Below are 25,393 nucleotides of genomic sequence, written 5' to 3'. Positions count from 1 at the left end.
TTGTAGCCAGGTGGGGGTTGGTCTCTTCTCCCAGGCACCCAGCAGCAGAACAAGAGGACACAGTCTCAAGCTGTGCCAGGGGAGGTTTAGGCTGGAGGTGAGGAGAAAGTTCTTCCCAGGAAGAGGAATTGGCCACTGGGCTGTGCTGCCCAGGGAGGTGGTGGAGTCCCCAGCCCTGGAGGTGTTCAAACAAGGCTTGGATGTGGCCCTTGGAGCCAGGGTTTAGCTGTCAGGAGGTGTCAGGGGGTAGGTGAGAGGTTGCACTTGCTGATCCCTGAGGCCTTTTCCAACCTGGTTGGTTCCATGCCTCTGTGACTGTGTTATCATGAGGAGAAGAACCTGACAGAGGGAAATGCCAGTGATGCTCCACCTCCTGGGCTGGCTATGGAGGGCAGAGGCTGGCAGTTTGCTGGCAAAGCTGCCTCCAGCTCAGCTTTGCCTGATCTCACCTCAGTTTGATGTCTCCCCTTTCATTATGGCTCAGAGCATCCTAACTACCTGAGGCTTATTTCTTGCTTTGAAGCAAAGGAGCCAGGGAAGCTCCTTCTGCTTTGATGGGGTGGGATGTGAGGCAAGGTGGTGCCCTCCAGGCTCCCCTCTCTTGGCTTGGAATCCTCCCTGGGGTCAGCTGAGCACATTGATGATGCTGGGAGCCCCCTGAAGGTCTCCTGTGAGAGGAATCTCAGCCTTTGAAGCTTCCCCCAGCCGCTCTGAAGCTGATGTGGTGCTGTCAGGTTGTAGGCTGAGGATCTCAGAGGTCTTTCCCAGCCTCAGCAATTATTCTGTGATGCTCTGATCCAGGCTCTCAGTGTGAGTGACAAATGGATGCTGCCACAAGCAATGCTCCACGTTGAGGCCATCCTCAGCCAGCCCTGCTCTGGCTCCTTCTCCTTCCCCCTTGCCCCTGCCCAGCTGCTCTTGCAGCAGCTTGCCGCTGGCCTCAGGGGCTGGGTGCCCATGGAGAAGGCTTCTCAGCCCCCAGGCTCCCAACCCAGGACTCCTTGGAGACCCCTGCCCTGCCCAAGCAGCTCTGCAAGCAAGGGGCACAGGATGAATCAGGTTGCAGAGGACTCTGGAAGGTCACTTTGTCCAAGATGGTCCTTCTGGATGGCCTGAAGCTGTGCCAGGGGAGGGTCAGGTTGGAAAGCAGGGGCAGTGTGGCACAGGAGTGAGTTGAGAGCCCCAGGAAGCCTCTCCCAGCTGGCATCTCCACCCTGGGAGATCTCCCAGCCTTGGCACAGCCAGAGGAGGGTTGGGATGGGTGACCTTGAAAGGCTTTTCCAACCCAACCCATTCCATGAGTCTGTGACAGCAAAGAAAGGGCCAAGCCCTCGTGGCTCCTTCCCAGCCAGCTGAGCAGCAGCAGAGAGCTCAGAGCTCAGCCCCAGGCAGAGCCCTGGGGGTGTGACACAGCCTGTGCTGCTTGGGCTCAGTGGTGATGCTCCAAGGTGAGGAGATGTGCCCATGGAGAAGGCTTCTCAGCCCCCAGGCTCCCAACCCAGGACTCCTTGGAGACCCCTGCCCTGCCCAGGCAGCTCTGCAAGCAAGGGGCACAGGATGCCTCAGGTTGCAGAGGACTCTGGAAGGTCACCTTGTCCAAGATGGTCCTTCTGGATGGCCTGAAGCTGGGCCAGGGGAGGGTCAGGTTGGAGGGGAGGGCAAATTTCTTCCCTACAAGAGTGGTCAGGGATTGTCCCAGGCTGCCCAGGGAGGTGGTGGAGTCCCCATGCCTGGAGGGGTTCCAGAACCCTGTGGCCCTGGCTCTTGGGGCCATGGTGGTGCTGGGTTGATGTTGGGCTGGCTGATCCTGGAGGCTCTTTCCAGCCCAATCAATTCTATGTTGCTATGAGTCCATGAATGTGGCAGTGAGAGAAGTTCAACTCTCCCCCCCCCTCCCCTCCCCAGAACTGTCACAATGAAATCCCTTCAGCAAACCTCCTCTGCAAAGCCCTGGGAAGGGCCAAGCTGGAGCTGCATCCCCTGAGGCCAGCAGCAAGCTGCTGCAGGAGCAGCTGTGCAGGGGCAGGGGAAAGGAGAAGGAGGCAGAGCAGGGCTGGCTGAGGCTGGCCTCAACATGGACTCACTGGAGCCATGGTTTGGTGGCCATGAGGGGGGGATGGGGGTTGGGTTGCTGGTTGGGCTTGGATGCTCTCAGAAGGCTTTTCCAACCCAACCAATTCCCTGCTTGAAAGCAGAGCCAGCTGCCTGCACACTTGGAAACCAGCATCAATAACCTTTCCTGGTGGTCCAGGGGGGCAGCCTTGGTGGTGATGCTGCAGCCTGGCCTGGCAGGTGTGTGCAGGGAGCTGTTTGGTGAGGCTTGGGCCTGATGAGTCACATCTGAAGGTCTTTTCCAGCCAGGCAAGGCTGTGATGATGAGCTTCCTCTGGGAGATAATGTGGTTTTTACCTGTCACCACCTTCTGGCTCTGGCTGGCTGTGAGCAAGCAGAGATGGGAATAAATTGCCCTCAAGGAAATCAAAGCATGCTTTGAGCCCCTGCCCTTTGCAGCCCTGGATGTGAGGCTGGAGATGAGGATGACTCAAAAGCCCAACTCTGATGCAAGTCACCGGCTGCAGCTCTCCGCTGCTCCCCACTCGATGCTTCTCAGAATGGTTTTCTGAGCCCAGGTGGAAGAGGAAGGCTTCAGAGCCCTTGGCTGAGCCCAGGAGCTGAATCTCAATGAGCTGCTGGGGCTGTGGTGCTTTGCTCAAAGCCAAGCAGCTCTGAGTTCAAAGTCGTGAAGGAACCTCTCAGGCTGCGCTGCCAGCCAAGCAGATCCAGACAGGCTGAGAGCTGGGCAGAGGGGAACCTCATGGAGGTCAACCTGGACAAGTGCAGGGTCCAGCATCTGGGGAGGAACAACCCCAGGCTGAGAGCTGGGCAGAGGGGAACCTCATGGAGGTCAACCAGGACAAGTGCAGGGTCCAGCATCTGGGGAGGAACTGCCCCAGGCTGAGAGCTGGGCAGAGGGGAACCTCATGGAGGTCAACCTGGACAAGTGCAGGGTCCAGCATCTGGGGAGGAACTGCCCCAGGCTGAGAGCTGGGCAGAGGGGAACCTCATGGAGGTCAACCAGGACAAGTGGAGGGTCCAGCATCTGGGGAGGAACTGCCCCAGGCACCAGCACAGCCCAGGACTTGTCCTGCTGGACAGCAGCTCCCTGGAGAAAGACCTTGGAGTGCTGGTGGGCAGCAAGTTCTGCATGGGACAGCAAAGTGCCCTTGGGGCCAAGAGAGTCAATGGGATCCTGGGGGGATCAAGGAGAGTGTGGCCAGCAGGGCTGGGGAGGTTCTCCTGCCCCTCTGCTCTGCCCTACTGAGACCACACCTGGGATGCTGTGTCCAGCTCTGGGCTCCCCAGGTCAGGAGAGACAGAGACCTGCTGGAGAGAGTCCAGTGGAGGCTCTGAGGATGATGAAGGGACTGGAACCTCTCTGGGGCTGTTCAGGGTGGAGAAGAGAAGGCTGAGAGGGCTCTGACCAATGCCTATCAGTATCTGAGGGCTGGGTGGCAGGGTGGAGGTGCCAGGGCCCTTTGGGTGGTAACCTTCATGGTCAGGGTTTTGTGCCAGCTTGCCATGGAATCACAGAGCCCTTTTGGGTGGAAAAAAGGCTTTCAGATGGACACCACTCAGCTGGGTGCCAGCTGATGGTGCCTGGATCCCTCTGTCTATACATTGATGAACACAGCAGAGGTCTCTGAGCAGATTTCACTCTCTGAGCATCTCCTCTCCTCCTGCTGGCTTGGTGGCCAGGTGGGAAGAGGAGAAGAGACACAAGGTCTTGGGGGTCCCCCTGGCCTCCCCTCAGGCCAAAGGTATGGCCAGGAGCAGCCAATGCACAGATCCACAACCACCCTGAACTTCCTGCCTTGCAGCCCTGTGTGGCTTTGGGCCCTCTCTGGGTGGTGGTGGAGAGCACCCTGCAAAAGCTGTCTGGGAAGAGAAGAGGAAAAGCACCAAAGGGGAGGTCAGCTACTGCTGCCCATGTGAGATCCTCATCCCCCCCCAAGTTGTGCCATTTGCTTTTGTAGCTGTGGGAAAAGAATGCTACAGGAAGGAGATTGAGAGGCTGGAGCAGGTCCAGGGAAGGGCAACAAAGCTGAGCCTGACAGAGCAGGGCCAGGAAAATGCTCAGGGGGTTGGAGCAGCTCTGGATGAGGACAGGCTGAGGGAGCTGGGGTGCTCAGCCTGGAGAGGAGGAGGCTCTGGGAGACCTAATAGCAACCTGCCAGTACCTGAAGGGGCTCCAGGAAGGACAGAGAGAGGCTGTTTGCAAGGCCTGCAGGGACAGGAGCAGGGACAATGGCCTTGAGCTGGAGAAGAGAGGATTTAGATTGGGTGTTAGGAACAGGTTCTGCACCATGAGGGAGGTGGAACACTGCAGCAGGTTGCCCAGGGAGGTGCTTGAGGCTCCATCCCTGGAGGTATTGAAGGTGAAGCTGGAAGAGGGCTCTGGGCAGCCTGATCTGGTTGGGGATGTCCCTGCTGAGTGCAGGGGGGTTGGACTGGATGAGCTTTGGAGGTCCCTTCTGGCCTGGACCATTCCCAGCCCCATGCATCTCTACAGGCTGGGGTCAGAATGGCTGAGAGCAGCCAGGCAGAGAGGGACCTGGGGGTGCTGGGTGACAGCAGCTGAACATGAGCCAGCAGTGTGCCCAGGGGGCCAAGAAGGCCAAGGGCATCCTGGCCTGGGTCAGGAAGAGTGTGGCCAGCAGGAGCAGGGAGGTCATTGTGCCCTGTGCTCAGCACTGGTTAGGCCACACCTGGAGTCCTGTGTCCAGTTCTGGGCTCCCCAGCTCAAGAAGGACATTGAGAGACTTGAAGGTGTCCAGAGAAGGGCAATGAGGCTGGGGAGGGGTCTGGGGCACAGGGCTGGGGAGGGGTCTGGAGCACAGGGCTGGGGAGGGGGCTGGGGCACAGGGCTGGGGAGGGGGCTGGGGCACAAGGCTGGGGAGGGGGCTGGGGCACAGGGCTGGGGAGGGGGCTGGGGCACAGCCCTGTGAAGAGAGGCTGAGGGAGCTGGGGGTGTTCAGCCTGGGCCATTCTGTGATTCTCTGTTCCTTGCAGAGCTCAGGGCTCAGAGCCGGGGGGGTGCTCAGAGCCAGGGGGGTGCTCAGAGCCAGGGGGGGGCTCAGTGCCATGGGGGGTGCCCAGTGCCATGTGGGGGGGGTGCTCAGAGCCAGGGGGGATGCTCAGAGCCAGGGGGGATGCTCAGTGCCATGGGAGGGTGGTGCTCAGAGCCAGGGGGGGAGCAGTGATTTTTGTTGCTCTGGCTCATCCAGCACTCAGACCTCTCCTGCCCACCTCAGGCTCTTCTCCCCAGGAGCACATGGAAAGTGCCCAGCCTGTTTACCAGCAGAAGGGAGGCCTTGATGCAGACTAAACCCAGCCTGGATTCTGGGGGGAACAGAAGATGACTTTCATTAAACCTTTTTGATCCATCCCCACTCTTTTTCTCCTATCTTTTCATTTCCCATTGTCAGAACAGAAGACAAAAAGAAGCTTTTTTGGATTGTGGGGTTTTTTTTCCCCCTCCCCTCTCTCTCCCTCTCTCTCTCCCTCTCCTCCTTTGTAGCTGCAGGATTTGATCTCTAATTTATCTTGACGGGAAGAGAAGTCCCTGGTAGACTGCAGGAGCTTATTAGCATCTTGTCAGATGGCACCAACTGGCCCCAGCTGCCTTCAAGAGCAACCAAAGACAGTCACTGGAGGTGCTGAGAGAGCCTTGCCCTGCCTGCCTGCCCTGGGAGGAGGGGGAGGGGGAGGGGGGAGATTAGTCACCTGTAATTAAATCAGAGAAACATGAATGAGCCTCAGCTCCCCTGCCTCTGAGAGATGAATTCCAGGAGAGAAGCCTCAGATCCCAGCGAGCTGGGGGTGGGAAGGGAGCTCTGGAACTCACCCAGTCCAAGCCCTCCCTGCTCCAGCAGGGCACCCCCAGCAGCTTGCCCAGCAGCACAGTGCCCAGGGCGGGTTGGGAGCTCTCCACACCAGGAGACTCCACAACCTCTCTGGGCAGCCTGCTCCAGGCCTCCAGCACCCTCACAACAAACAACTTTCTCCTCAGGGGCAAACAGAACCTCCTGGCTGCCACTTTGTGCCCCTTGGCCTGGCCCTGGGCACCACTCAGCAGAGTCTGGCCCCAGCCTCTTGCCCCCCACAGCTCCTTCAGCTCTTGCTGAGCATTGCTCAGCTGCCCTCTGGGGCTGCTCTTCTGCAGGCTCTCAGCCCCAGGGCTCTCAGCCTTTGCTGCTCCCAGAGCTGCTCCAGGCCCCTCAGCAGCTTCCCAGCCTGCCCTGGACTCTCTCCAGCACTTCCCTGTCCCTCTGCAACTGGGGAGCCCAGAGCTGGGCTCAGGGTTCTGGATGTGTCCAGCTTCTCCTCATGTTGCCACAGTGAAAGCATCTTTGCTAGAAGCATTCCTGGGCTCTCCTTTTCCTTGCAGGGGGATAAAGAGCTGACGGGGAAGAGCTGCAAACCTTCAGCCATGGAGGTTCTCCTCTTCTGCAAGCCCTGCCCAAACCTCTGCCTTGCCCCAGGAGGTGCAAGTTGTGCCTGCTTGGGGATTTGAAGCCTGGGGATGCCCTTTGGGAAGGCTCTGCATGGCAAGGGGCTCCACTGTACCCTTTCTGGTGCCTGGGCACACCAAGATCCTGGGCACACCTTTGGCCTGGGCACACCTAGGTCCTGGGCACACCTGGGTGCTGTGCACATCTGGGGATCTAGCATCAAGCCACTGCTTTTCAGGAGATCAGGCAAACCACCTAACTCTAAGGACCCAGGGTCACAGCTCCCAGGAGCTCAGGGGCTGGAAGGGACCTCCAAAGAGCTCCCAGCCCAAGCTCCCTGCCAGAGCAGGAGCAGAGAACCCAGCCCAGGGCACACAGGAACACATCCAGACAGGGCTGCAAAGGCTCCACACAAGGAGACTCCACAACCTCTCTGGGCAGCCTGCTCCAGGCCTCTGGCAGCCTCCCAGGGCAGAAGTTCCTCCTCCTGCTGAGCTGCAACCTCCTGTGCTGCACTTTCCATCCCTTGCCCCTTGGCCTGTCCCAGGGTGCAGCTGAGCAGAGCCTGTCCCCTCCCTCCTGCCCCCCAGCCCTCAGGGCAAGGCTGGAGGGGGGATGCATGGCTGGGCTGGAGATGTCCAAGGGTTGTTCACATCTCCTCCTCTGCTTTCCTTCTCTCCTGCAGTTCTCTTGCTGTGGTGGTGATGAGTACCGGGACTGGGAGGTGAACCAATACCACTCCTGCAATGGCAGCGGACCCCTGGCCTGTGGGGTGCCCTACACCTGCTGTGTCAGGAAGGTAAGGAGGCAGCTGAGGCACCCAAGAGGCCTTAATGGGTTTTCAGTCTGGGTTTCAGCAAAACAGCCTCCACCACCTCCCCCTGAGCACTGCCTGACCCCTCCTGGAGCAGCTCTGGCAGCAGCAAAGGCTGAGAGCCCTGGGGCTGAGAGCCTGCAGAAGAGCAGCCCCAGAGGGCAGCTGAGCAATGCTCAGCAAGAGCTGAAGGAGCTGTGGGGGGCAAGGGGCTGGGGCCAGTGGTGAGTGGTGCTCAGGGGCACAAAGTGGCAGCCAGGAGGTTCTGTTTGCCCCTGAGGAGAAAGTTGTTTGTTGTGAGGGTGCTGGAGGCCTGGAGCCGGCTGCCCAGAGAGGTTGTGGAGTCTCCTGGTGTGGAGAGCTTCCAACCCACCCTGGGCACTGTGCTGCTGGGCAAGCTGCTGGGGGTGCCCTGCTGGGGCAGGGGGCTTGGCCTGGGTGAGCTCCAGAGCTCCCTTCCCAGCCCTACCACACTGGGATCTGAGGATTCAGTAATGTGTTGAACCTCCCTAGCAAATAAGATCCTCTCTGCCCCTCTGAGCCTTCCAGGTTTCACACCTTGAAGCCTTCCTCCCTGGGCCAGGCTACCTTGGATCCATTCTTCATGCCCTGTGCCCCTGGGCAAGCTGCTGTGGGTGCCCTGCTGGAGCCAGGGGGTGGTGTTGGACTGGATGAGCCCCAGAGCTGCCTTCCAACCTCTACCATGCAGAAACCAGAGACAAAATTGGTTGGAAAGAGAAGAAAGACACAAATGCCAACAACCTGCTGCCAGCACTGATGGAGTCAGCATTGCTGCTGGGCAAGAAGCAGCACAGGGAGGGCTGGGGGGGAGCTGCTTGCCTTCTGCTGCCTGGAATGGTTGAGGCAGCTTCAAGTTCTTCTGGGCTCTAACTTCCCCTTTGGCTTCCTCAGGGCTGAGCCTGTTCAATGCTTCTCTGTCCTCAGGTCCCTGCAGGAGTCATTAACACCTTGTGTGGGTACAGGACGATCAACAAAGAGGTAAGGAGGACTCCCTCCTTCACACAGGGCAGAGTTCAGTCTCCTTCCCCAGCCCCCCTCAAATGAACCTCTTCCCTGCACACCTTCCCCACCCAGGATGGCTCTGACTGCAGCTGGGCTTAGATTCATTCTTCTTCACAAAGAATCCTCAGATCCCAGCGTGGTTGGGGGTGGGAAGGGAGCTCTGGAGCTCACCCAGTCCAAGCCCCCTGCCCCACCAGGGGCACCCCCAGCAGCTTGCCCAGCAGCACAGTGCCCAGGGGGGGTTGGAAGCTCTCCACACCAGGAGACTCCACAACCTCTCTGGGCAGCCTGCTCCAGGCCTCCAGCACCCTCACAACAAACAACTTTCTCCTCAGGGGCAAACAGAACCTCCTGGCTTCCACTTTGTGCCCTCTGCCCCTTGGCCTGGCCCTGGGCACCACTCAGCAGAGCCTGGCCCCAGCCTCTTGCCCCCCACAGCTCCTTCAGCTCTTGCTGAGCATTGCTCAGCTGCCCTCTGGGGCTGCTCTTCTGCAGGCTCTCAGCCCCAGGGCTCTCAGCCTTTGCTGCTGCCAGAGCTGCTCCAGGCCCCTCAGCAGCTTCCCAGCCTGCCCTGGACTCTCTCCAGCACTTCCCTGTCCCCCTGGAGCTGGGGAGCCCAGAGCTGGACTCAGCACTGCAGCTGTGGCCTCAGCAGGGCAGGGCAGAGGGGCAGGAGAACCTCCCTCACCCTGCTGCCCACACTCTTCTCCATGCCCCCCAGGACACTGTTGGCTTCCTGGCAGTTTTCCTTGCTTTCCCCTGGTATCCCAGGCTGCTGCTCAGCCTCTCAGAGCACAGCCAGGCTCATGGCACACTTGGGTAGTCCCTAGAGGCTTTGCTGTGGCCCTTCTACATCTGCCCAAGGAAATGCTGGTCCTGGGTTGGGGTTGGAGGCTGGGTGGCAGGAGAGAAGCTGACTTGGAGGCCTCCAAGGCTGGCCTCAGGGCTGTCTCACAGCAGAAAGCTGCAGCACCTCCATGCAGGTGGTCTCTAGCTCCCAGGGGGAGGTTTCTGGCAGGAAAAGCCAGGCTGCAGTCACAGAAATCCAAACACTCCTGGGGCTTGCAAGAAACCACCTCTCCAAACTCAACAGCCCAGTGATTCATTGACTCATGGAATGGGTTTGGCCTGGAAGGGAGCTCAAAGCTCAGCCAGCTCCAACCCCCTGCCATGGGCAGGGACACCTCCCCCCAGCCCAGCTTGCTCAGAGCCTCATCCAGCCTGGCCCTGAGCACCTCCAGGGAGGGGACAGCCACAGCCTCCCTGGGCAGCCTGTGCCAGGCTCTCCCCAGCCTCACTGTGGAGAATTTCTTCCTCATGTGCAGCCTCAATCTGCCCTCCTCAGGCTCCCTGATGGCTCTGACCCTTCCCTCCCCTCTCCCTGCAGCGCCTGGAGCTCCTGGACGTCATCCACGTGCGAGGCTGCATCCACGCCGTCGGCCTCTGGCTCAAGGACAACTTCGAGGCCACTTTGGGCATAGTTTGCTCCCTGCTGCTTCCACAGGTGGGTGGTGGAACTCCAGGGCTTCACACGGGGGGCTGGAACCCAGGGAGCTCCATGGGGGTGGGGGATGGAACTCCCGGGGGGTGGAACCCATGGGGTGCTGGATGCGGTACCCTGCCTGGAGCTCTGGGGCCAGCTCTGGAGCCTCTGTGCCAGGAAGGGTCTGGAGGGGCTGGAAGGTGTCCAGAGAAGGGCCACAAGGAGGAGCAGAGGGCTGGAGCTGCTCTGCTGTGAGGACAGACTGAGGGAGTTGGGGTTGTGCAGGCTGGAGAGCAGAAGGCTCTGAGGAGACCTAATTGTGGCCTTCCAGTATCTGCAGGGGGCTCCAGGAAAGCTGGGGAGGGACTTTTGAGGGTGTCAGGGAGGGACAGGACTGGGGGGGATGGAGCAAAACTAGAAGTGGGGAGATTGAGATTGGCTGTGAGGAAGAAGTTGTTGCCCAGGAGGGTGGTGAGAGCCTGGCACAGGCTGCCCAGGGAGGTGGTGGAAGCCTCCTGCCTGGAGGTGTTTGCAGCCAGGCTGGAGGTGGCTGTGAGCAACCTGCTGTGGTGTGAGGTGTCCCTGGCCATGGCAGGGGCTTGGAGCTGGCTGAGCCTTGAGGTCCCTTCCAGCCCTGACAGCTCTGTGATTCAGTCTGGAAGAAGCTGGATTGAGATTGGACATTAGGAGAAAGTTCTTCCCCTTGAGGGTGGTGAGAGCCTGGCACAGGCTGCCCAGGGAGGCTGTGGCTGCTCCCTCCCTGGAGGTGTTTGCAGCCAGGCTGGAGGTGGCTGTGAGCAACCTGCTGTGGTGTGAGGTGTCCCTGCCCATGGCAGGGGCTTGGAGCTGGCTGAGCCTTGAGCTCCCCTCCAGCCCTGACAGTTCCATGACTCTGTGCCCACCCGGGTCAGGTTTCTTTGTCCCCCTGGGGCTAGGTTCTTCTCCCCCTCCCTCCCGGGCTGGCTGTCACCTGGCTCAAGGAGGGAGAAGTTTGTGCCCCGGTGCTGGCTGTGATGCTCCACAGCTTCCTAAAGTGCTTTCTCCAAAAGCATGCAAATGAGCTTCTGCTGTGCCCCTGCTGGGAGATGCAAAGTGGCCCCGGAGTGGGGTGAGAAGAGGCCATCCTGGAGGCCACTGCTTCCATCTGCCTGGCAGGGGGTTGAGAGCTCATCACAGGAGCCTCCTGTTGCCTTCCCCATTAAGATGCCAACGTGAGGCTCTCAAAGTGGGGAGGCAGAGCAGGGATGGCAGGCAGGGCAGGGCAGGGCTGCTGCTGAGTAGTAGCAAGTGGCTCTTGGAGCACTTTCTGGCCCTGCTGCTCCCTGCTCCTCAGCTGAAGGAAGCTCCTTCTTCCCATCTGCTCCTCATTTCCAGCTTTTAAATATAAATCAGATTTGCTGCTGTCAAGTTTTTGAAGGGAATTAAGTTAGAAATGGCCATCTGTGTTGTCAGGGGCTGTCAGCTCCAGAAGCAGCTTCACAACCCCCCAATCCCACCCCAGCAGCTGCCAGCAGAAAGCTGGAGTGAGAATCTTGTCCTCAGATTGCTGATCCAAGGGGGGAAAGGCTTGGTTGGCACTGGGGATGTGGGGAGGTGACAATGCCTTGAGCTTGGAGAAGAGAGGGTGTGATGATTGGTCCCATCTCTGGACTTTGGGCTCTTTGCCATCACAGAATGGCTTAGGTTGGAAGGGACCTTCAAGCTCATCCAGCTCCAGCCCCCCTGCCATGGGCAGGGACACCTCCCCCCAGCCCAGCTTGCTCAAGGCCTCATCCAGCCTGGCCTTGAACACCCCCAGGGAGGAGGCAGCCACAGCCTCCCTGGGCAGCCTGTGGCAGGGTCTCACCACCCTCACACTGAAGATCTTCCTCCTAAGGTCCAGTCTCAACTTCCTAAGATCCAGTCTAACCTCCCTGAGGTCCAGTCCTGTCCCATACATGGTCTGTGCCTCTCCATGGAGCTGCAAACCACCTTGGTGGGAAGCTGGGAGGATGCTGGCTTGGGAGCAGGATCCATGTCCTGTGATCCAGCACCTCAGTGTCTGGGGGCAAGGGTTTGAAAGTGGAGCAGGGCAGGTTTAGGTTGGACATCAGCAGCAAGCTCTGCACAGGGAGGCTGCTGAGACACTGGGACAGGTTGCTCAGGTTGAGCTTGAGGCTCCAGCCCTGGAGATCAGCCTGGCTGTGGCCCTGGGCAGCCTGCTCCAGCTGGAGATGTCCCTGCTGAGTGCAGGGGGTTGGACAAGATGCCCTTGGAGGATCCCTTCCAACCCCAGTGACTCAGAATGTTCTCCTTGGAGTGAAGAGCCCAAAACTGAACCCAGGCTCAGAGGTGCAGCCTCAATAGTGCCCAGGGGCACAATCCCTGCCCTGCTCCTGCTGCCCACACCATTGCTGCTCCAGGCTAGGCTGCTGGTGGCCTTCTTGGCCACCTGGGCAGCCCCTGGCTCCTTTCCAGCTGCTGGCACCCAGCACCCCCAGGGCCTTTCCCACCAGGCAGTTTCCAGCCACTCTGCCCTCAGCCTGGAGCCTTCCTGGGGTTGTTGTGACCCAAGGGCAGGCCCTGGGCAAAGAGCAGGGCAAGGTGAAGCTGTAGCCATTGCAGTAAGGTGGAAATGAGTGCATCAAAGCAGCTCTTCATCCTTTGTTCTCCATCCTAGAGCAGCAGAAAGTGGCCAGTGTCCAATTAAAGAAGGGAAAGCCCTGTGAGAGGTCAGAGCCAAGGGTCAGCACCTATTAACTCCATGGTGAATTGGTGCTGACTCCATCTGGCTCTGCCCTTTCATCAACCTCCAAAGCTCTGTGCTGGGAGCAGCTGCAGACTAATCAAGGATCAGTGTGGAGGTCAATGCTCCCTGCTAGGAGGTGTAAAGGCAGAAGGTCAACGGTGCCAGTCCTGAGGATGCAGAGCCCATGGGAGGCTGAGGGCTTCCTGTGTCCCCCAGGGCTCAGGACTGGCTCCAGGCTTGGTCAAAATCTTCATCATTGCCCTGGGTGAGGGTAAAAGTGAACCCTCAGGCAGTGTGCTGATGGGACCAATCTGGGAAGAGAGGTGACCTCCATCAGGCTGTGCTGGTAGCCAGGGAGCCCTGGGCAGGCTGAGAGCTGGGGGAGAGGAACCTCATGGAGGGCAAGCAGGGCAAGGGCAGGGTCCTGCCCCTGGGGAGCAACAACCTCCTGCAGCAGCACAGGGGAGGGGAACCTGCTGGGGAGCAGCTCCAGGAGAAGGAGCTGGAAGGGCTGGGGGACAGCAAGGTGCCCAGGAGCCAGCAGTGTGCCCTGGGGGCCAAGAAGGATCCAGTGGTGTCCTGGGGAGCATGGAGAGGAGTGTGGGCAGCAGGGCAAGGGAGGTTCTGCTGCTCCTCTGTTCTGTCCTGGTGAGGCCAAATCTGGAACCCTGGCTCCAGCTCTGGGCTCCCCAGCTGCAGAGGGACAGGGAAGTGCTGGGGAGAGTCCAGGGCAGGCTGGGAAGCTGCTGAGGGGCCTGGAGCAGCTCTGGGAGCAGCAAAGGCTGAGAGCCCTGGGGCTGAGAGCCTGCAGAAGAGCAGCCCCAGAGGGCAGCTGAGCAATGCTCAGCAAGAGCTGAAGGAGCTGTGGGGGGCAAGAGGCTGGGGCCAGGCTCTGCTGAGTGGTGCCCAGGGCCAGCACAAGGGGCAGAGGGCACAAAGTGGCAGCCAGGAGGTTCTGTTTGCCCCTGAGGAAAAAGTTGTTTGTTGTGAGGGTGCTGGAGGCCTGGAGCAGGCTGCCCAGAGAGATTGTGGAGTCTCCTGGTGTGGAGAGCTTCCAACCCCCCCTGGGCACTGTGCTGCTGGGCAAGCTGCTGGGGGTGCCCCTGGTGGGGCAGGGGGCTTGGACTGGCTGAGCTCCAGAGCTCCCTCCCCACCATGCTGAGCTTCTGGGATGCTTTCATCTCTCAGTGACACCAGGGTTAAATGTTGCCTCGTGCAGAGGGCTTTGCTTTGCCCAAGCTCCTCTCTTTTTCCCCCTCCCTTTCCTTTGCAGATTAATTTGTATCTTGTTTGCTTTTCACTATCTGAGCTGCTCCAGGGGCTCTGGGATGTTCTCAGGTGGCTGAGGTGTAGTGCTTCATGTAGGAGGAGAAGAGAGACTAGAAGGAGTTTCTCTCCCCTGCAGTCCATGACCTCTCCAAGAGCCTGCTCTATAAATACCAGTTTGTGGAAGGCAAAAGCCAATGGAAGACAAAAGCTTCCCATTTACTTGATGAGCTCTGGAAGAGCCTGGAATGATTCAGCTCTCCTCTTCAGCAGGATCCAAGCCTCACAGGCACCCCAAGCAGGTGGCTCCAGAGCCAGGAGCAGCCTGGTGAGGTTTGAATGGAAAATCACACAGAGTGCAGCAGGTTGGAAGGGATCCTCCAAGGGCATCTTGTCCAACCCCCCCTGCACTCAGCAGGGACATCTCCAGCTGGAGCAGGCTGCCCAGGAACACAGCCAGGCTGATCTTGAGTGTCTGCAGGGATGGAGCCTCCACCCCCTCCCTGGGCAGCCTGTCCCAGTGTCTCCCCAGCCTCCCTGTGCAGAACTTCCTCCTGATGGCCAACCTAACTCTGCCCTGCTCCAGCTTCACACCATTGCCTCTCAACCTATCCCTTCAGGCCCTCCCCAGCCTGCCTGTAGGTCTCCTTCAGGTATTGAAATGCAGCTCTAAGGTCTCCCTGGAGCCTTCTCTTCTCCAGGCTCAACAGCCCCAACTCTCCCGGCCTGTCCCCACAGCAGAGGTTCTCCAACCCTCTGATCATCTTTGTAGCCTCCTCTGGACCCTCTCCAGCAGCTCCAGGTCCCTCTTGTGTTTGGGGTCCCACAGCTGGCCCCAGCCCTGCAGGTGAGGTCTCACAGAGCAGAGCAGAGGGGCAGGATCCTCTCTCTCCAGCTCTGGCCACACTGCTTTGGATGCAGCCCAGGCTGCCCTTGGCCTCCTGTGCTGCCAGTGCCCAGTGCTGGCTCCTGCCCAGCCTCTCTCCCAACAGAAGGAGTTTCTTTAGCAGGTTTTGCTTTCACAATCCCCTCCTTGGGCTGAGGGATTCTCTTCTCCTTGGCCAGTGAGGATTGTGTTGGGATCATGACCCATCAGGATGTGGCTCTTCAGGCTGCCAGCCTTGCAAGGGCTCTCCAGCCTCATTCTGTTGCTCTGTTCTCTCCTTGGTAGAATAGAATAGAATAGAATGCAGAATACAGAATTAACCAGGTTGGAAGAGACCTTTGAGATCATCCAGTCCAACTTCTCACCCAGCACCATCTGATCAACTAAACCATGGCACCAAGGGCCTCATCCAGGCTCTTCCTAAACACCTCCAGGGATGGGGACTCCACCACCTCCCTGGGCAGCACATCCCAGTGGCCAATCTCTCTGTCTGGGAAGAATTTATTCCTCACCTCCAGACTGACCCTCCCCTGGCACAGCTTGAGACTGTGTCCTCTTGTTCTGGTGCTAGGGGCCTGGGAGAAGAGACCAACCCCCACCTGGCTACAACCTCCCTGCAGGAAGCTGCAGAGAGCAAGAAGGTCTCCCCTGAGCCTCCTCTTCTCCAGGCTAAGCAACCCCAGCTCCCTCAGCCTCTCCTCGCAGGGCTGTGCCCCAGACCCCTCTCCAGCTTCATTGCCCTTCTCTGGACACCTTCCAGCATCTCAACATCTTTCCTAACCTGAGGAGCCCAGAACTGGACACAGGACTCCAGGTGTGGCCTGAGCAGTGCTGAGCACAGGGCAGGATGACCTCCCTGCTCCTGCTGGCCACACTATTGCTGACGCAGGCCAGGATGCCCTTAGCCTTCTTGGCCCCCTGGGCACACTGCTGCCTCATGTTCAGCTGCTGTCCACCAGTACCCCCAGGTCCCTCTCTGCCTGGCTGCTCTCCAGCCAGCAGTGCTGAATTAACCAGGTTGGAGATGACCTTGGAGACCATGGAGCCCAACCTGCCACCCAGCACCATCTCATCCACCAAACTTTTGTCCTTAGCAAGAAAGACCTAAACCTGAGCCTCTCAGCTGTGGCTGCCCAGGAAAGGAGCCCTGCAGTGACCCAAACCACAGCTTTCCCACCCCAGACTGTGCCAGTGCTGCCATGCAGCTGCCCACATGGCCATGCAAAGCCCAGGAGCCCACAGCTGTGCTCTTTGCAGGCCTTGCTCAGGTTGCATTGTGCTGTGGGGAAAAAATTAGGAGAGCCTCTTCCTTCTTTGCTTCCAAAGGTGTTCTTCACCCCAAGGCTGCAGAGGAGACATCACAGAATTATAGAAGGATGGAATGGTCAGAGCTGGAGGGGACCTCGAGGCTCAGCCAGCTCCAACCCCCTGCCATGGGCAGGGACACCTCACACCACAGCAGGTTGCTCACAGCCACCTCCAGCCTGGCTGCAAACACCTCCAGGCAGGAGGCTTCCACCACCTCCCTGGGCAGCCTGTGCCAGGCTCTCACCACCCTCATGGGGAAGAACTTCTTCCTCACAGCCAATCTCAATCTCCCCACTTCTAGCTTTGCTCCATCCCCTCCAGTCCTATCCCTCCCTCACACCCTCAAAAGTCCCTCCCCAGCTTTCCTGGAGCCTCCTGCAGATCCTGGAAGGCCACAGGGAGGTCTCCTGGGAGCCTTCTCCTCTCCAGCCTGCACAACCCCAACTCCCTCAGTCTGTCCTCACAGCAGAGCAGCTCCAGCCCTCTGCTCCTCCTCGTGGCCCTTCTCTGGACACCTTCCAGCCCCTCCAGATCCTTCCTGGCACAGAGGCTCCAGAGCTGGCCCCAGAGCTCCAGCTGTGGTCTCAGCAGAGTGGAGCAGAGGGGCAGAATCCCCTCCCTGGCCCTGCTGGCCACACTTCTCTTGCTGCAGCCCAGGCTCTGCTTGGCTCTCTGGGCTGCAAGTGCTCCCTGCTGGCTCCTGTTGAGCTTCTCCTCCCCCAAGCACCTCCCAGTGAGGAGAGCACTGCAGTGAGGTTGCTGGACCTGAGAGACACAGAGTGCAGAGTGGTTTGGGTTGGAAAGGACCTTTCAGATCCTCAGGCCCAGCCTTTATCAGATCAAACCTGGTGCTGAGCTGTGGCAAAGGGTTTGTGCAAAGGGCTTTGTGATGGCACTGAGCCAGATCTGGCAATCATAGAATCCCAGAATGGCTTCCAACCCCCCCTGGGCATTGTGCTGCTGGGCAAGCTGCTGGGGGTGCCCTGAGCAGGGGGTTTGAACTGGGTGCTCTCCAGAGCTCCCTTCCCACCCACACCATGCTGGGGTTCTGTGATTTTATGGTTCTATGACCCTGTGACCCAGTCCAACCCCCCCTGCCCCACCAGGGGCACCCCCAGCAGCTTGCCCAGCAGCACAGTGCCCAGGGGGCTTGGGAGCTCTCCACACCAGGAGACTCCACAACCTCTCTGGGCAGCCTGCTCCAGGCCTCCAGCACCCTCACACCAAACAACTTTCTCTCAGGGGCAAACAGAACCTCCTGGCTGCCACTTTGTGCCCCTTGGCCTGGCTCTGGGCACCACTCAGCAGAGTCTGGCCCCAGCCTCTTGCCCCCCAACAGCTCCTTCACCTCTTGCTGAGCATTGCTCAGCTGCCCTCTGGGGCTGCTCTTTCTTGCTCCCCTCTGGGGCTCTCAGCCTGGACTCCACATCAGCCACCTTGAGACCTATTCCTAACTTCAAACTTTAATCCCAAGTAAGAAGTGACAGGAGAAGAGGGAATGGCCTCAGGTTGCCCCAGGGCAGGTTCAGGTTGGCCACAAGGAACAGTTTCTTGCCCTTGAAGGCCTGGCCAGGGCTCCCCAAGGCAGTGGTGGAGCCTCCATCCCTGGAGGGGTTTGAAGCCTGGGGAGCTGTGGTGCTGAGGGCCATGGCTTAGTGCTGCCCTGGCAGTGCTGGGTGAAAGGTTGGACTGGATGAGCTTCAGAGCCTCTTCCAACCCAGCCCATGCCATGACTCCATCAGCCCATGACTCCATCAGCCCATGACTCCATCAGCCCATGCCTCTGTGGTGTCCCCTGCTGAATGCCTCTGTGTGCTTCCTTGATCCCTTTGCCAGCTGAAGTGATTTGGTGCCCAGAGCTGGGCTCACACTGCAGGATCAGCTCCTTGACCAGCTCAGCCCCACACACCAACCTGCCCAGGGCTGGGGAGCAGCAGGGCCAGAGCCCTCCCCAGGCAGCAGCAGCAGCAGCAGCAGCAGCAGCACTGTCTGCTCCTTCCCTGAGCAGGAGGAGAAGGCAATTTTGCTGCCATCCAGCAGAGCTCAGGCAGTGCCTGGCAGCAGCTTGCTGGTGACTGGCACCAGAGTGGGGGGAGGGGAAGCTGGGGGGGTGGTGAAAAGCAGCATTTTAATTTCCCAGCCTCATATTTGGAGAGGTTTTGCTGCCAGCAGCCTCCTGCCTCCAGAGCCCAGGACAATAACAGCTGAAGTCTCTTTCCTCCTGGCAGCCCCAGTGCCCTGGGTGCTGGGGAAATTGGATGCATCTGTAACAGCTGACAGCTTCTGCTGCTCTCATTAAGAGACTGAGGCTGCTGGGAAGAGAGCAGCACTGCAAAGCTGCTCCAGAACTCAGAGCAGAGAGGAGGCTGTGGGAGGCAGGCTGCAGGGGTGTGCCAAGCTGGGAGGAGTGGCTGACACCCCCCAGGCTGTGCTGGCAGCCAGGGAGCCCTGGGCAGGCTGAGAGCTGGGGGAGAGGAACCTCATGGAGGGCAAGCAGGGCAAGGGCAGGGTCCTGCCCCTGGGGGGCAACAACCTCCTGCAGCAGCACAGGGGAGGGGAACCTGCTGGGAAGCAGCTCCAGGAGAAGGAGCTGGGAGGGCTGGGGGACAGCAAGGTGCCCAGGAGCCAGCAGTGTGCCCTGGGGGCCAAGAAGGATCCAGTGGTGTCCTGAGGGGCATGGAGAAGAGGGTGGGCAGCAGGGTGAGGTGAGGAAGGTTTTCCTCTTCCCCTACTCTGCTCTGCCCTGGTGAGATCACATCTGGAGCCCTGTTTCCAGCTCTGGGCTCCCCAGCTGCAGAGGGACAGGGAAGTGCTGGGGAGAGTCCAGGGCAGGCTGGGAAGCTGCTGAGGGGCCTGGAGCAGCTCTGGGAGGAGCAAAGGCTGAGAGCCCTGGGGCTGAGAGCCTGCAGAAGAGCAGCCCCAGAGGGCAGCTGAGCAATGCTCAGCAAGAGCTGAAGGAGCTGTGGGGGGCAGGAGGCTGGGGCCAGGCTCTGCTGAGTGGTGCCCAGGGCCAGGCCAAGGGGCAGAGGGCACCAAGTGGCAGCCAGGAGGTTCTGTTTGCCCCTGAGGAGAAAGTTGTTTGTTGTGAGGGTGCTGGAGGCCTGGAGCAGGCTGCCCAGAGAGGTTGTGGAGTCTCCTGCTGTGGAGAGCTCCCAACCCCCCCTGGGCACTGTGCTGCTGGGCAAGCTGCTGGGGGTGCCCCTGGTGGGGCAGGGGGCTTGGCCTGGGTGAGCTCCAGAGCTCCCTTCCCACCCCCAGCACGCTGGGGTTCTGTGGCTTGGGGTTCTGTGGTTTTGGGGTTCTATGGTTTGGGGGTTCTGTGACTCTGTGATGCAGCAGCTGAGGTACCTCTGTTCCATGCAAGCAAAGCTGTGTTCCATGCACAGGATGTCTGGAGGAGAGGAGCCAGGAGGGGGTGGGGAGGGTGGGGAGGTCCCTGCTGGACCTGCCTGGATTGGCAGAAGTGGATTCAATTGCATTCAATTCACTGGAAACACAAATCCTGCCTGGTCTGCTGCTGGGTTAAGGGAGGAAGGGAGGGGAGGGGAGGAAAAAATGACACTTTTGCCTTCATCTTTGTCATCTCCAAAGGCTTTCCTTGCTTGGCTCTTTCATGGTGTCTGGCAGTGGGGTTGGAATCTGCCCCCGGGGATGACAGGTTCAGAGGAGGAAATCATGCTGCAGCTTGACACCCAGTGAAAGAGTGCTTGAAAAGTTCTGAAATCCCTTAAAAGCTGCTGAATATGGATTAGCACAATCTCATTAAGCCACATCTGCATGGGACTGATTGCTCAGGGCTCTCCTGCAGCTCCTGGAGAGAGGGAGCCAGCTCCAAGCCTTGGCCGACAAGGTTTGCCCTCCTCCATCCCTGCCATGAGGCTGGGGAAGGGGCTGGGGAGCAGGGCTGGGGTGGAGCAGCTGAGGGAGCTGGGGGGTGTTGAGCCTGGAGAAGAGGAGGCTGAGGGGAGACCTTCTGGCTCTCTCCAGCTCCTTGAGAGGAGGCTGGAGCCAGGTGGAGCTTGGTCTCTTCTGCCAAGGAACAATGGAGAAATGGCCTCAGGTTGCCCCAAGGCAGGTTCTGGTTGGCCACGAGGAACAATTTCTTCCTCCTGAGGGTTGTCCAGGCCTGGCCCAGGCTGCCCAGGGAGCAGTCTCCATCCCTGGAGGGGTTTCAAAGCCCTGGAGATGTGGTGCTGAGGGCCATGGTGGTGCCCTGGCAGTGCTGGGTGAAGGGTTGGGCTCCATGACCTTAAAGATGGCATGGCATGACATGGCATGGAATGGCATGGCATGGCATGGAATGGAATGGAATGGCATGGAATGTAATGGAATGGCATGGAATGGAATGGCATAGAATGGAATGGAATGGCATGGCATGGAATGGGATTAACCAGGTTGGAAGAGACCTTTGAGATCATCCAGTCCAACCTCTCACCCAGCACCATCTGATCAACTAAGCCATGGCACCAAGGGCCTCATCCAGGCTCTTCCTAAACACCTCCAGGGATGGGGACTCCACCACCTCCCTGGGCAGCACATCCCAGTGGCCAATCTCTCTGTCTGGGAAGAATTTATTCCTCACCTCCAGACTGACCCTCCCCTGGCACAGCTTGAGACTGTGTCCTCTTGTTCTGGTGCTGGGGGCCTGGGAGAAGAGACCAACCCCCACCTGGCTCCAACCTCCCTTCAGGGAGTTGGAGAGAGCAAGGTCTCCCCTGAGCCTCCTCTTCTGCAGGCTAAGCAACCCCAGCTCCCTCAGCCTCTCCTCACAGGGCTGTGCTCCAGACCCCTCCCCAGCTTTGTTGCCCTTCTCTGGACACCTTCCAGCATCTCAACCTCTTTCCTAACCTGAGGAGCCCAGAACTGGACACAGGACTCCAGGTGTGGCCTGAGCAGTGCTGAGCACAGGGCAGGATGAGCTCCCTGCTCCTGCTGGTCTCACTCTCTCTCTCCCAGCCCAAGACTTTGGTTCCCTGTGTTGGGAGAGCAGCTCCCAGGATGTGCTTCTCCACTCCTCCTGACCTGCTGAAGGAACAGCTGTGGATGTGGGGGGTGTCCTGGGGGGGTCCCACCTCCAGCTGGGCTTGGGAAGGAGCAATAAACCCTGGGCTGGCTTGGGCTGGCTCCTGTGCCAGGCAGGAGCTGCTCACTGAGGACGAGGACGTTGCTCTGGCTCTGAAAGGCAGCTGACTAAACCCTGCTGGGGCTCTGCCTTTGCCTCCTCGTTGTCCTCTCCTGATCTGTTTCCTTGGGTTTGTTTTCTAGCCCTTCACCCTGTGGAGCCTCCACTTTCCCCCCAGCCTCTTTTCCCCTTCCCACCAGGGGTTAAAGTAGTCCCTAATTGAAACTCTTTGTTCTTCTCCACATCGATCTTCCTTCCTCTGAATGCTCCCAGACCTATTGAAGGGATCGATGAGGACCCAGGGAAATGATTTCTAGTGGCTGGGGCTGGGGTTGTTGGTTGGGGTTTTTTGTTCAGCTCCAAACCCAGTGTTCCACAGTGGTTGAGGAGATTGCAGCTGAGGGATGGCAGGGGTGCAGCTGAGCGATTTATGGAGCCTGGCTGACAAGGAGAATGGTGCAGAAAAGATGTCACCAACCAGCCTTGGACAGCACAGAATGACAGAGGAGGGAGTGGGAGGGGGTTGGAGAGGAGGAGGAGTAGAAGGAGTAAAGTGAAAGGAGAGCCTCCCTCACCCTGCTGGCCACAGTCTTCTTCATGCCCCCCCTGGGCACCACTCAGCAGAGCCTGGCCCCAGCCTCTTGCCCCCCACAGCTCCTTCAGCTCTTGCTGAGCATTGCTCAGCTGCCCTCTGGGGCTGCTCTTCTGCAGGCTCTCAGCCCCAGGGCTCTCAGCTTTTGCTGCTGCCAGAGCTGCTCCAGGCCCCTCAGCAGCTTCCCAGCCTGCCCTGGACTCTCTCCAGCACTTCCCTGTCCCTCTGGAGCTGGGAGCCCAGAGCTGGACCCAGGACTGCAGCTGTGGGCAGAGCAGAGGAGCAGCAGAACCTCCCTTGCCCTGCTGCCCACACTCCTCTCCATGCCCCCCAGGACACCACTGGATCCTTCTTGGCCCCCAGGGCACACTGCTGGCTCCTGGGCACCTTGCTGTCCCCCAGCTCCTTCTCCTGGAGCTGCTCCCCAGCAGGTTCCCCTCCCCTGTGCTGCTGCAGGAGGTTGTTGCTCCCCAGGGGCAGGACCCTGCCCTTGCCCTGCTTGCCCTCCATGAGGTTCCTCTGCCCCAGCTCTCAGCCTGCCCAGGGCTCAGTGGCTGCCAGCACAGCCTGAGGGGGGTCACCACTCCTCCCAGCTTGGTCCCACCAGCAAACTGGCTGAGGGGCCACAGTCTCCCTTCACCCAGGCCATTGATGAAGATATTGACCCAGCCCTGACCCCTGAGGAACACCACAAGCCACAGGCCTGCAGCTGGACCCTGTGCCACCCATCAGCACCCTCTGAGCTCTGCCCTCCAGCCAGTTCTCCATCCACCTCCTGTCCACTCATCTGATCCACCACTTCCTGAGCTTCCCTGTGAGGATGTGATGGGAGACAGTGTCCAGAGCCTGGCTGAAATCTTTGCTGCCAGAGCAGTCAGGGATTGTCCCAGGCTGCCCAGGGAGGTGGTGGAGTCCCCAGCCCTGGAGGGGTTCCAGAAACCTGTGGCCCTGGCACTTGGGGCCATGGTTTGGTGGGCTGCTGGCAGGGCTGGATGACCTTGGAGGACTTTTCTAACTCAGACAGTTCTGTGTCTGTGATTGTGTGGTGCCACTTGTGCTGGAAATGTTCCTGATTGCCTCCCTGCCCCTCATCAGGATCCGTGCTGCAAACAGCTCCTCATCAGGGCGTGCTGCTGACAGCCACAGAGTGCTTTAACCTGGGAGGGACCTTAAAGATCATCCAGCTCCAACCCCCCCTGCCACAGGCAGGGACACCTCCCCCCCCAGTCCAGGCTGCTCCAGGCCTCATCCAGCCTGGAATGAGCACCTCCAGGGAGGAGGCAGCCACAGGCTCCCTGGGCAACCTGTGCCAGGGTCTCTCCACCCTCACTGTGGAGGAGACTGAGAGGTGACCTCATGACTGTTTATAAACATGCCAAGGGTGAGTGCCAAGAGGCTGGAGCCAGGCTCTGCTGGGTGATGCCCAAGGACAGCACCAGGGGCAGTGGTGGAAGTTAGGAAGAATGGTGGAGCCAGGAAGAAGTTGTTCCCCAGGAGGGTGGTGAGAGCCTGGCACAGGTTGCCCAGGGAGGTGGTGGAAGCCTCATGCCTGGAGGTGTTTGCAGCCAGGCTGGAGGTGCCTGTGAGCAACCTGCTGTGGTGTGAGGTGTCCCTGGCCATGGCAGGGGGGTTGGAGCTGGCTGAGCCTTGAGGTCCCTTCCAGCCCTGACAGTTGTGTGATTCTATGGTAAGTCAAACTTGAGGCAATATGCCTCAATGGGAGCTGGGGCTGTTCAGCCTGGAGAAGAGAAGGCTCCAGGGGGACCTCAGAGCAGCCTTGCAATGCCTGAAGGGGCTCCAGGAGAGCTGGGGAGGGACTCTGGACAAGGGCTGGGAGTGCCAGGATGAGAGACAAAGGCTTTGAGCTGGGAGAGGGGAGACTGAGATGGGACATGAGGAAGAAGTTGGTGAGAGTGAGGAGGCACTGGCACAGGTTGCCCAGGGAGACTCCAAGCCCAGTAGTGTCCAAGGCCAGGCTGGATGAGCCCTTGAGCAACCTGGGCTGGTGGGAGGGGGTTGGAGCTGGCTGAACTTTGAGGTCCTTCTACAACCCAACCCATCCTGTGAATCCATGACCAGAACTAAGTTTCACCCCAAGCCTGCTGCTTGGGCAGAAGATCTGAGTGGATCTTTGTCCTCTCTTGGCCAGGTTGGGAAGCTGAGCTGAGAGCTTCCCTTGCAGGAGAAGACCTCCAGGAACGATTTGCATGGCAGCAGGGGTTGTGATGCTCATCTTTTGCAGGTGGTTGGCCTCCTGATGGCTTGGCTCTATTGGCAGAAGCTGGATGAGATCTACTCCCAGCTGGACAGTGTTGACTTCAGGATCCTGGAGATGAGGGACTTCAGCTTCGGGGCGCTGGACCTGAGTGGTGCTGGCTGGTGCTGGTGCTTGCCCAAGGAAGGAGGCTACATCCCTGTCAATGCAGAGGAGGAAGAGGAGGAGGAAGAGGAGGAGGTCACCATCTGCCAGAGCAAAGTGTGAGAAGGAGGAGGAGGAGGAGGGCTGGAAGCCAGCTTGGAGCCAAGCTCTGCGGGAGGTGGTGGATGGTGAATGAGGACAGGACTGGCCCTGGAGCAGGCTGCCCAGGGAGGCTGTGGAGCCTCCTTCTGTGGAGCCTTTGCAGCCCTGTCTGGATGTGTTCCTGTGTGCCCTGGGCTGGGTTCTCTGCTCCTGCCCTGGCAGGGGGCTGGGGCTGGAAGGTCTCTAGAGGTCCCTTCCAACCCCTGACATCCTCTGATCCTGTGATCTGCTCAGCTTCAGGAGATGCTTTGTGGGACACAGTGGACAGTTGAGTGCCCTCTGAGCTCCTAGGGTCCTTCTGCTGCCTTGGGGTGTTGAAGCCTTTGGACACCTTCCTCTCTGGGGGGGGGCTGGGATGGGCTGTTGGGGGTTGGTTTTTACACAATAAATGTGAATTTGTGGTGTTTTCTAAAGTCCTTTCCACTCACTGCACTCTGCTTGGCTCAGCAGGGCATGGGGGGCACCACCACCACTGCCTGAGGAGAGGCTGAGAGCCCTGGGGGTGCTGAGTGTGGAGAGGAGAAGGCTGAGAGGGATCTGCTCAATGGCTCTCAAGAGCTGAGGGCTGGGGGGCAGGAGGGAGGGGACAGGCTCTGCTCAGCTGCACCCTGGGACAGGCCAAGGGGCAAGGGATGGAAAGTGCAGCACAGGAGGTTGCAGCTCAGCAGGAGGAGGAACTTCTGCCCTGGGAGGCTGCCAGAGGCCTGGAGCAGGCTGCCCAGAGAGGTTGTGGAGTCTCCTGGTGTGGAGAGCTTCCAACCCTCCCTGGGCATTGTGCTGCTGGGCAAGCTGCTGGGGGTGCCCCTGGTGGGGCAGGGCGGGGGCTGAGCTAGATGAGCTCCAGAGGTCTTTTTGGAAGCCAGATCCTAGCCGATTTATTTGGCTGCCCAAGAAGGGAGATGTGGCTGAGCGCTGCTGTGCTTCTGCTGGGCTCTGTCTCCCTCTCCTGACTGCTGCCAGCCCTGCAGTGGCAGTGCTGTCCCTCTGGGGTCTGTACCGGCACCTGTGCACTCTCACCAGCATCTCCATCTGGCTGGGCAGAGCTCGGGTACAGCATAAGGAGTCATTAATACATTCATGTGGCTGGGCAGAGCCTGCTGATGCTGGCTCCAGGACCAGCAGGCACCAGCATCCTCAT

The 25,393-nt window shown here is 59.4% G+C and overlaps 1 protein-coding gene across 1 annotated transcript in view; it reads left to right on the top strand.

The window, feature by feature from the left end:
- Positions 1-24,416, top strand: part of LOC104297811 (tetraspanin-15) — a 51,708-nt gene extending 27,292 nt beyond the window's left edge. Inside the window, exons 5-8 of the mRNA XM_009897809.2 lie at positions 7,198-7,311; positions 8,272-8,325; positions 9,737-9,853; positions 23,977-24,416. Of these exons, the coding sequence (XP_009896111.2) occupies positions 7,198-7,311; positions 8,272-8,325; positions 9,737-9,853; positions 23,977-24,216 (525 nt within the window). The 3' untranslated portion in view covers positions 24,217-24,416. The remainder of the gene's footprint in view (positions 1-7,197; positions 7,312-8,271; positions 8,326-9,736; positions 9,854-23,976) is intronic.
- The last annotated feature ends 977 nt before the right edge of the window (positions 24,417-25,393 follow it).

Source organism: Dryobates pubescens, chromosome 31 (assembly GCF_014839835.1).
Source record: "Dryobates pubescens isolate bDryPub1 chromosome 31, bDryPub1.pri, whole genome shotgun sequence".
Taxonomy (NCBI): Eukaryota; Metazoa; Chordata; class Aves; order Piciformes; family Picidae; genus Dryobates; species Dryobates pubescens.
This window is presented reverse-complemented; position numbering and strand designations above follow the sequence as displayed.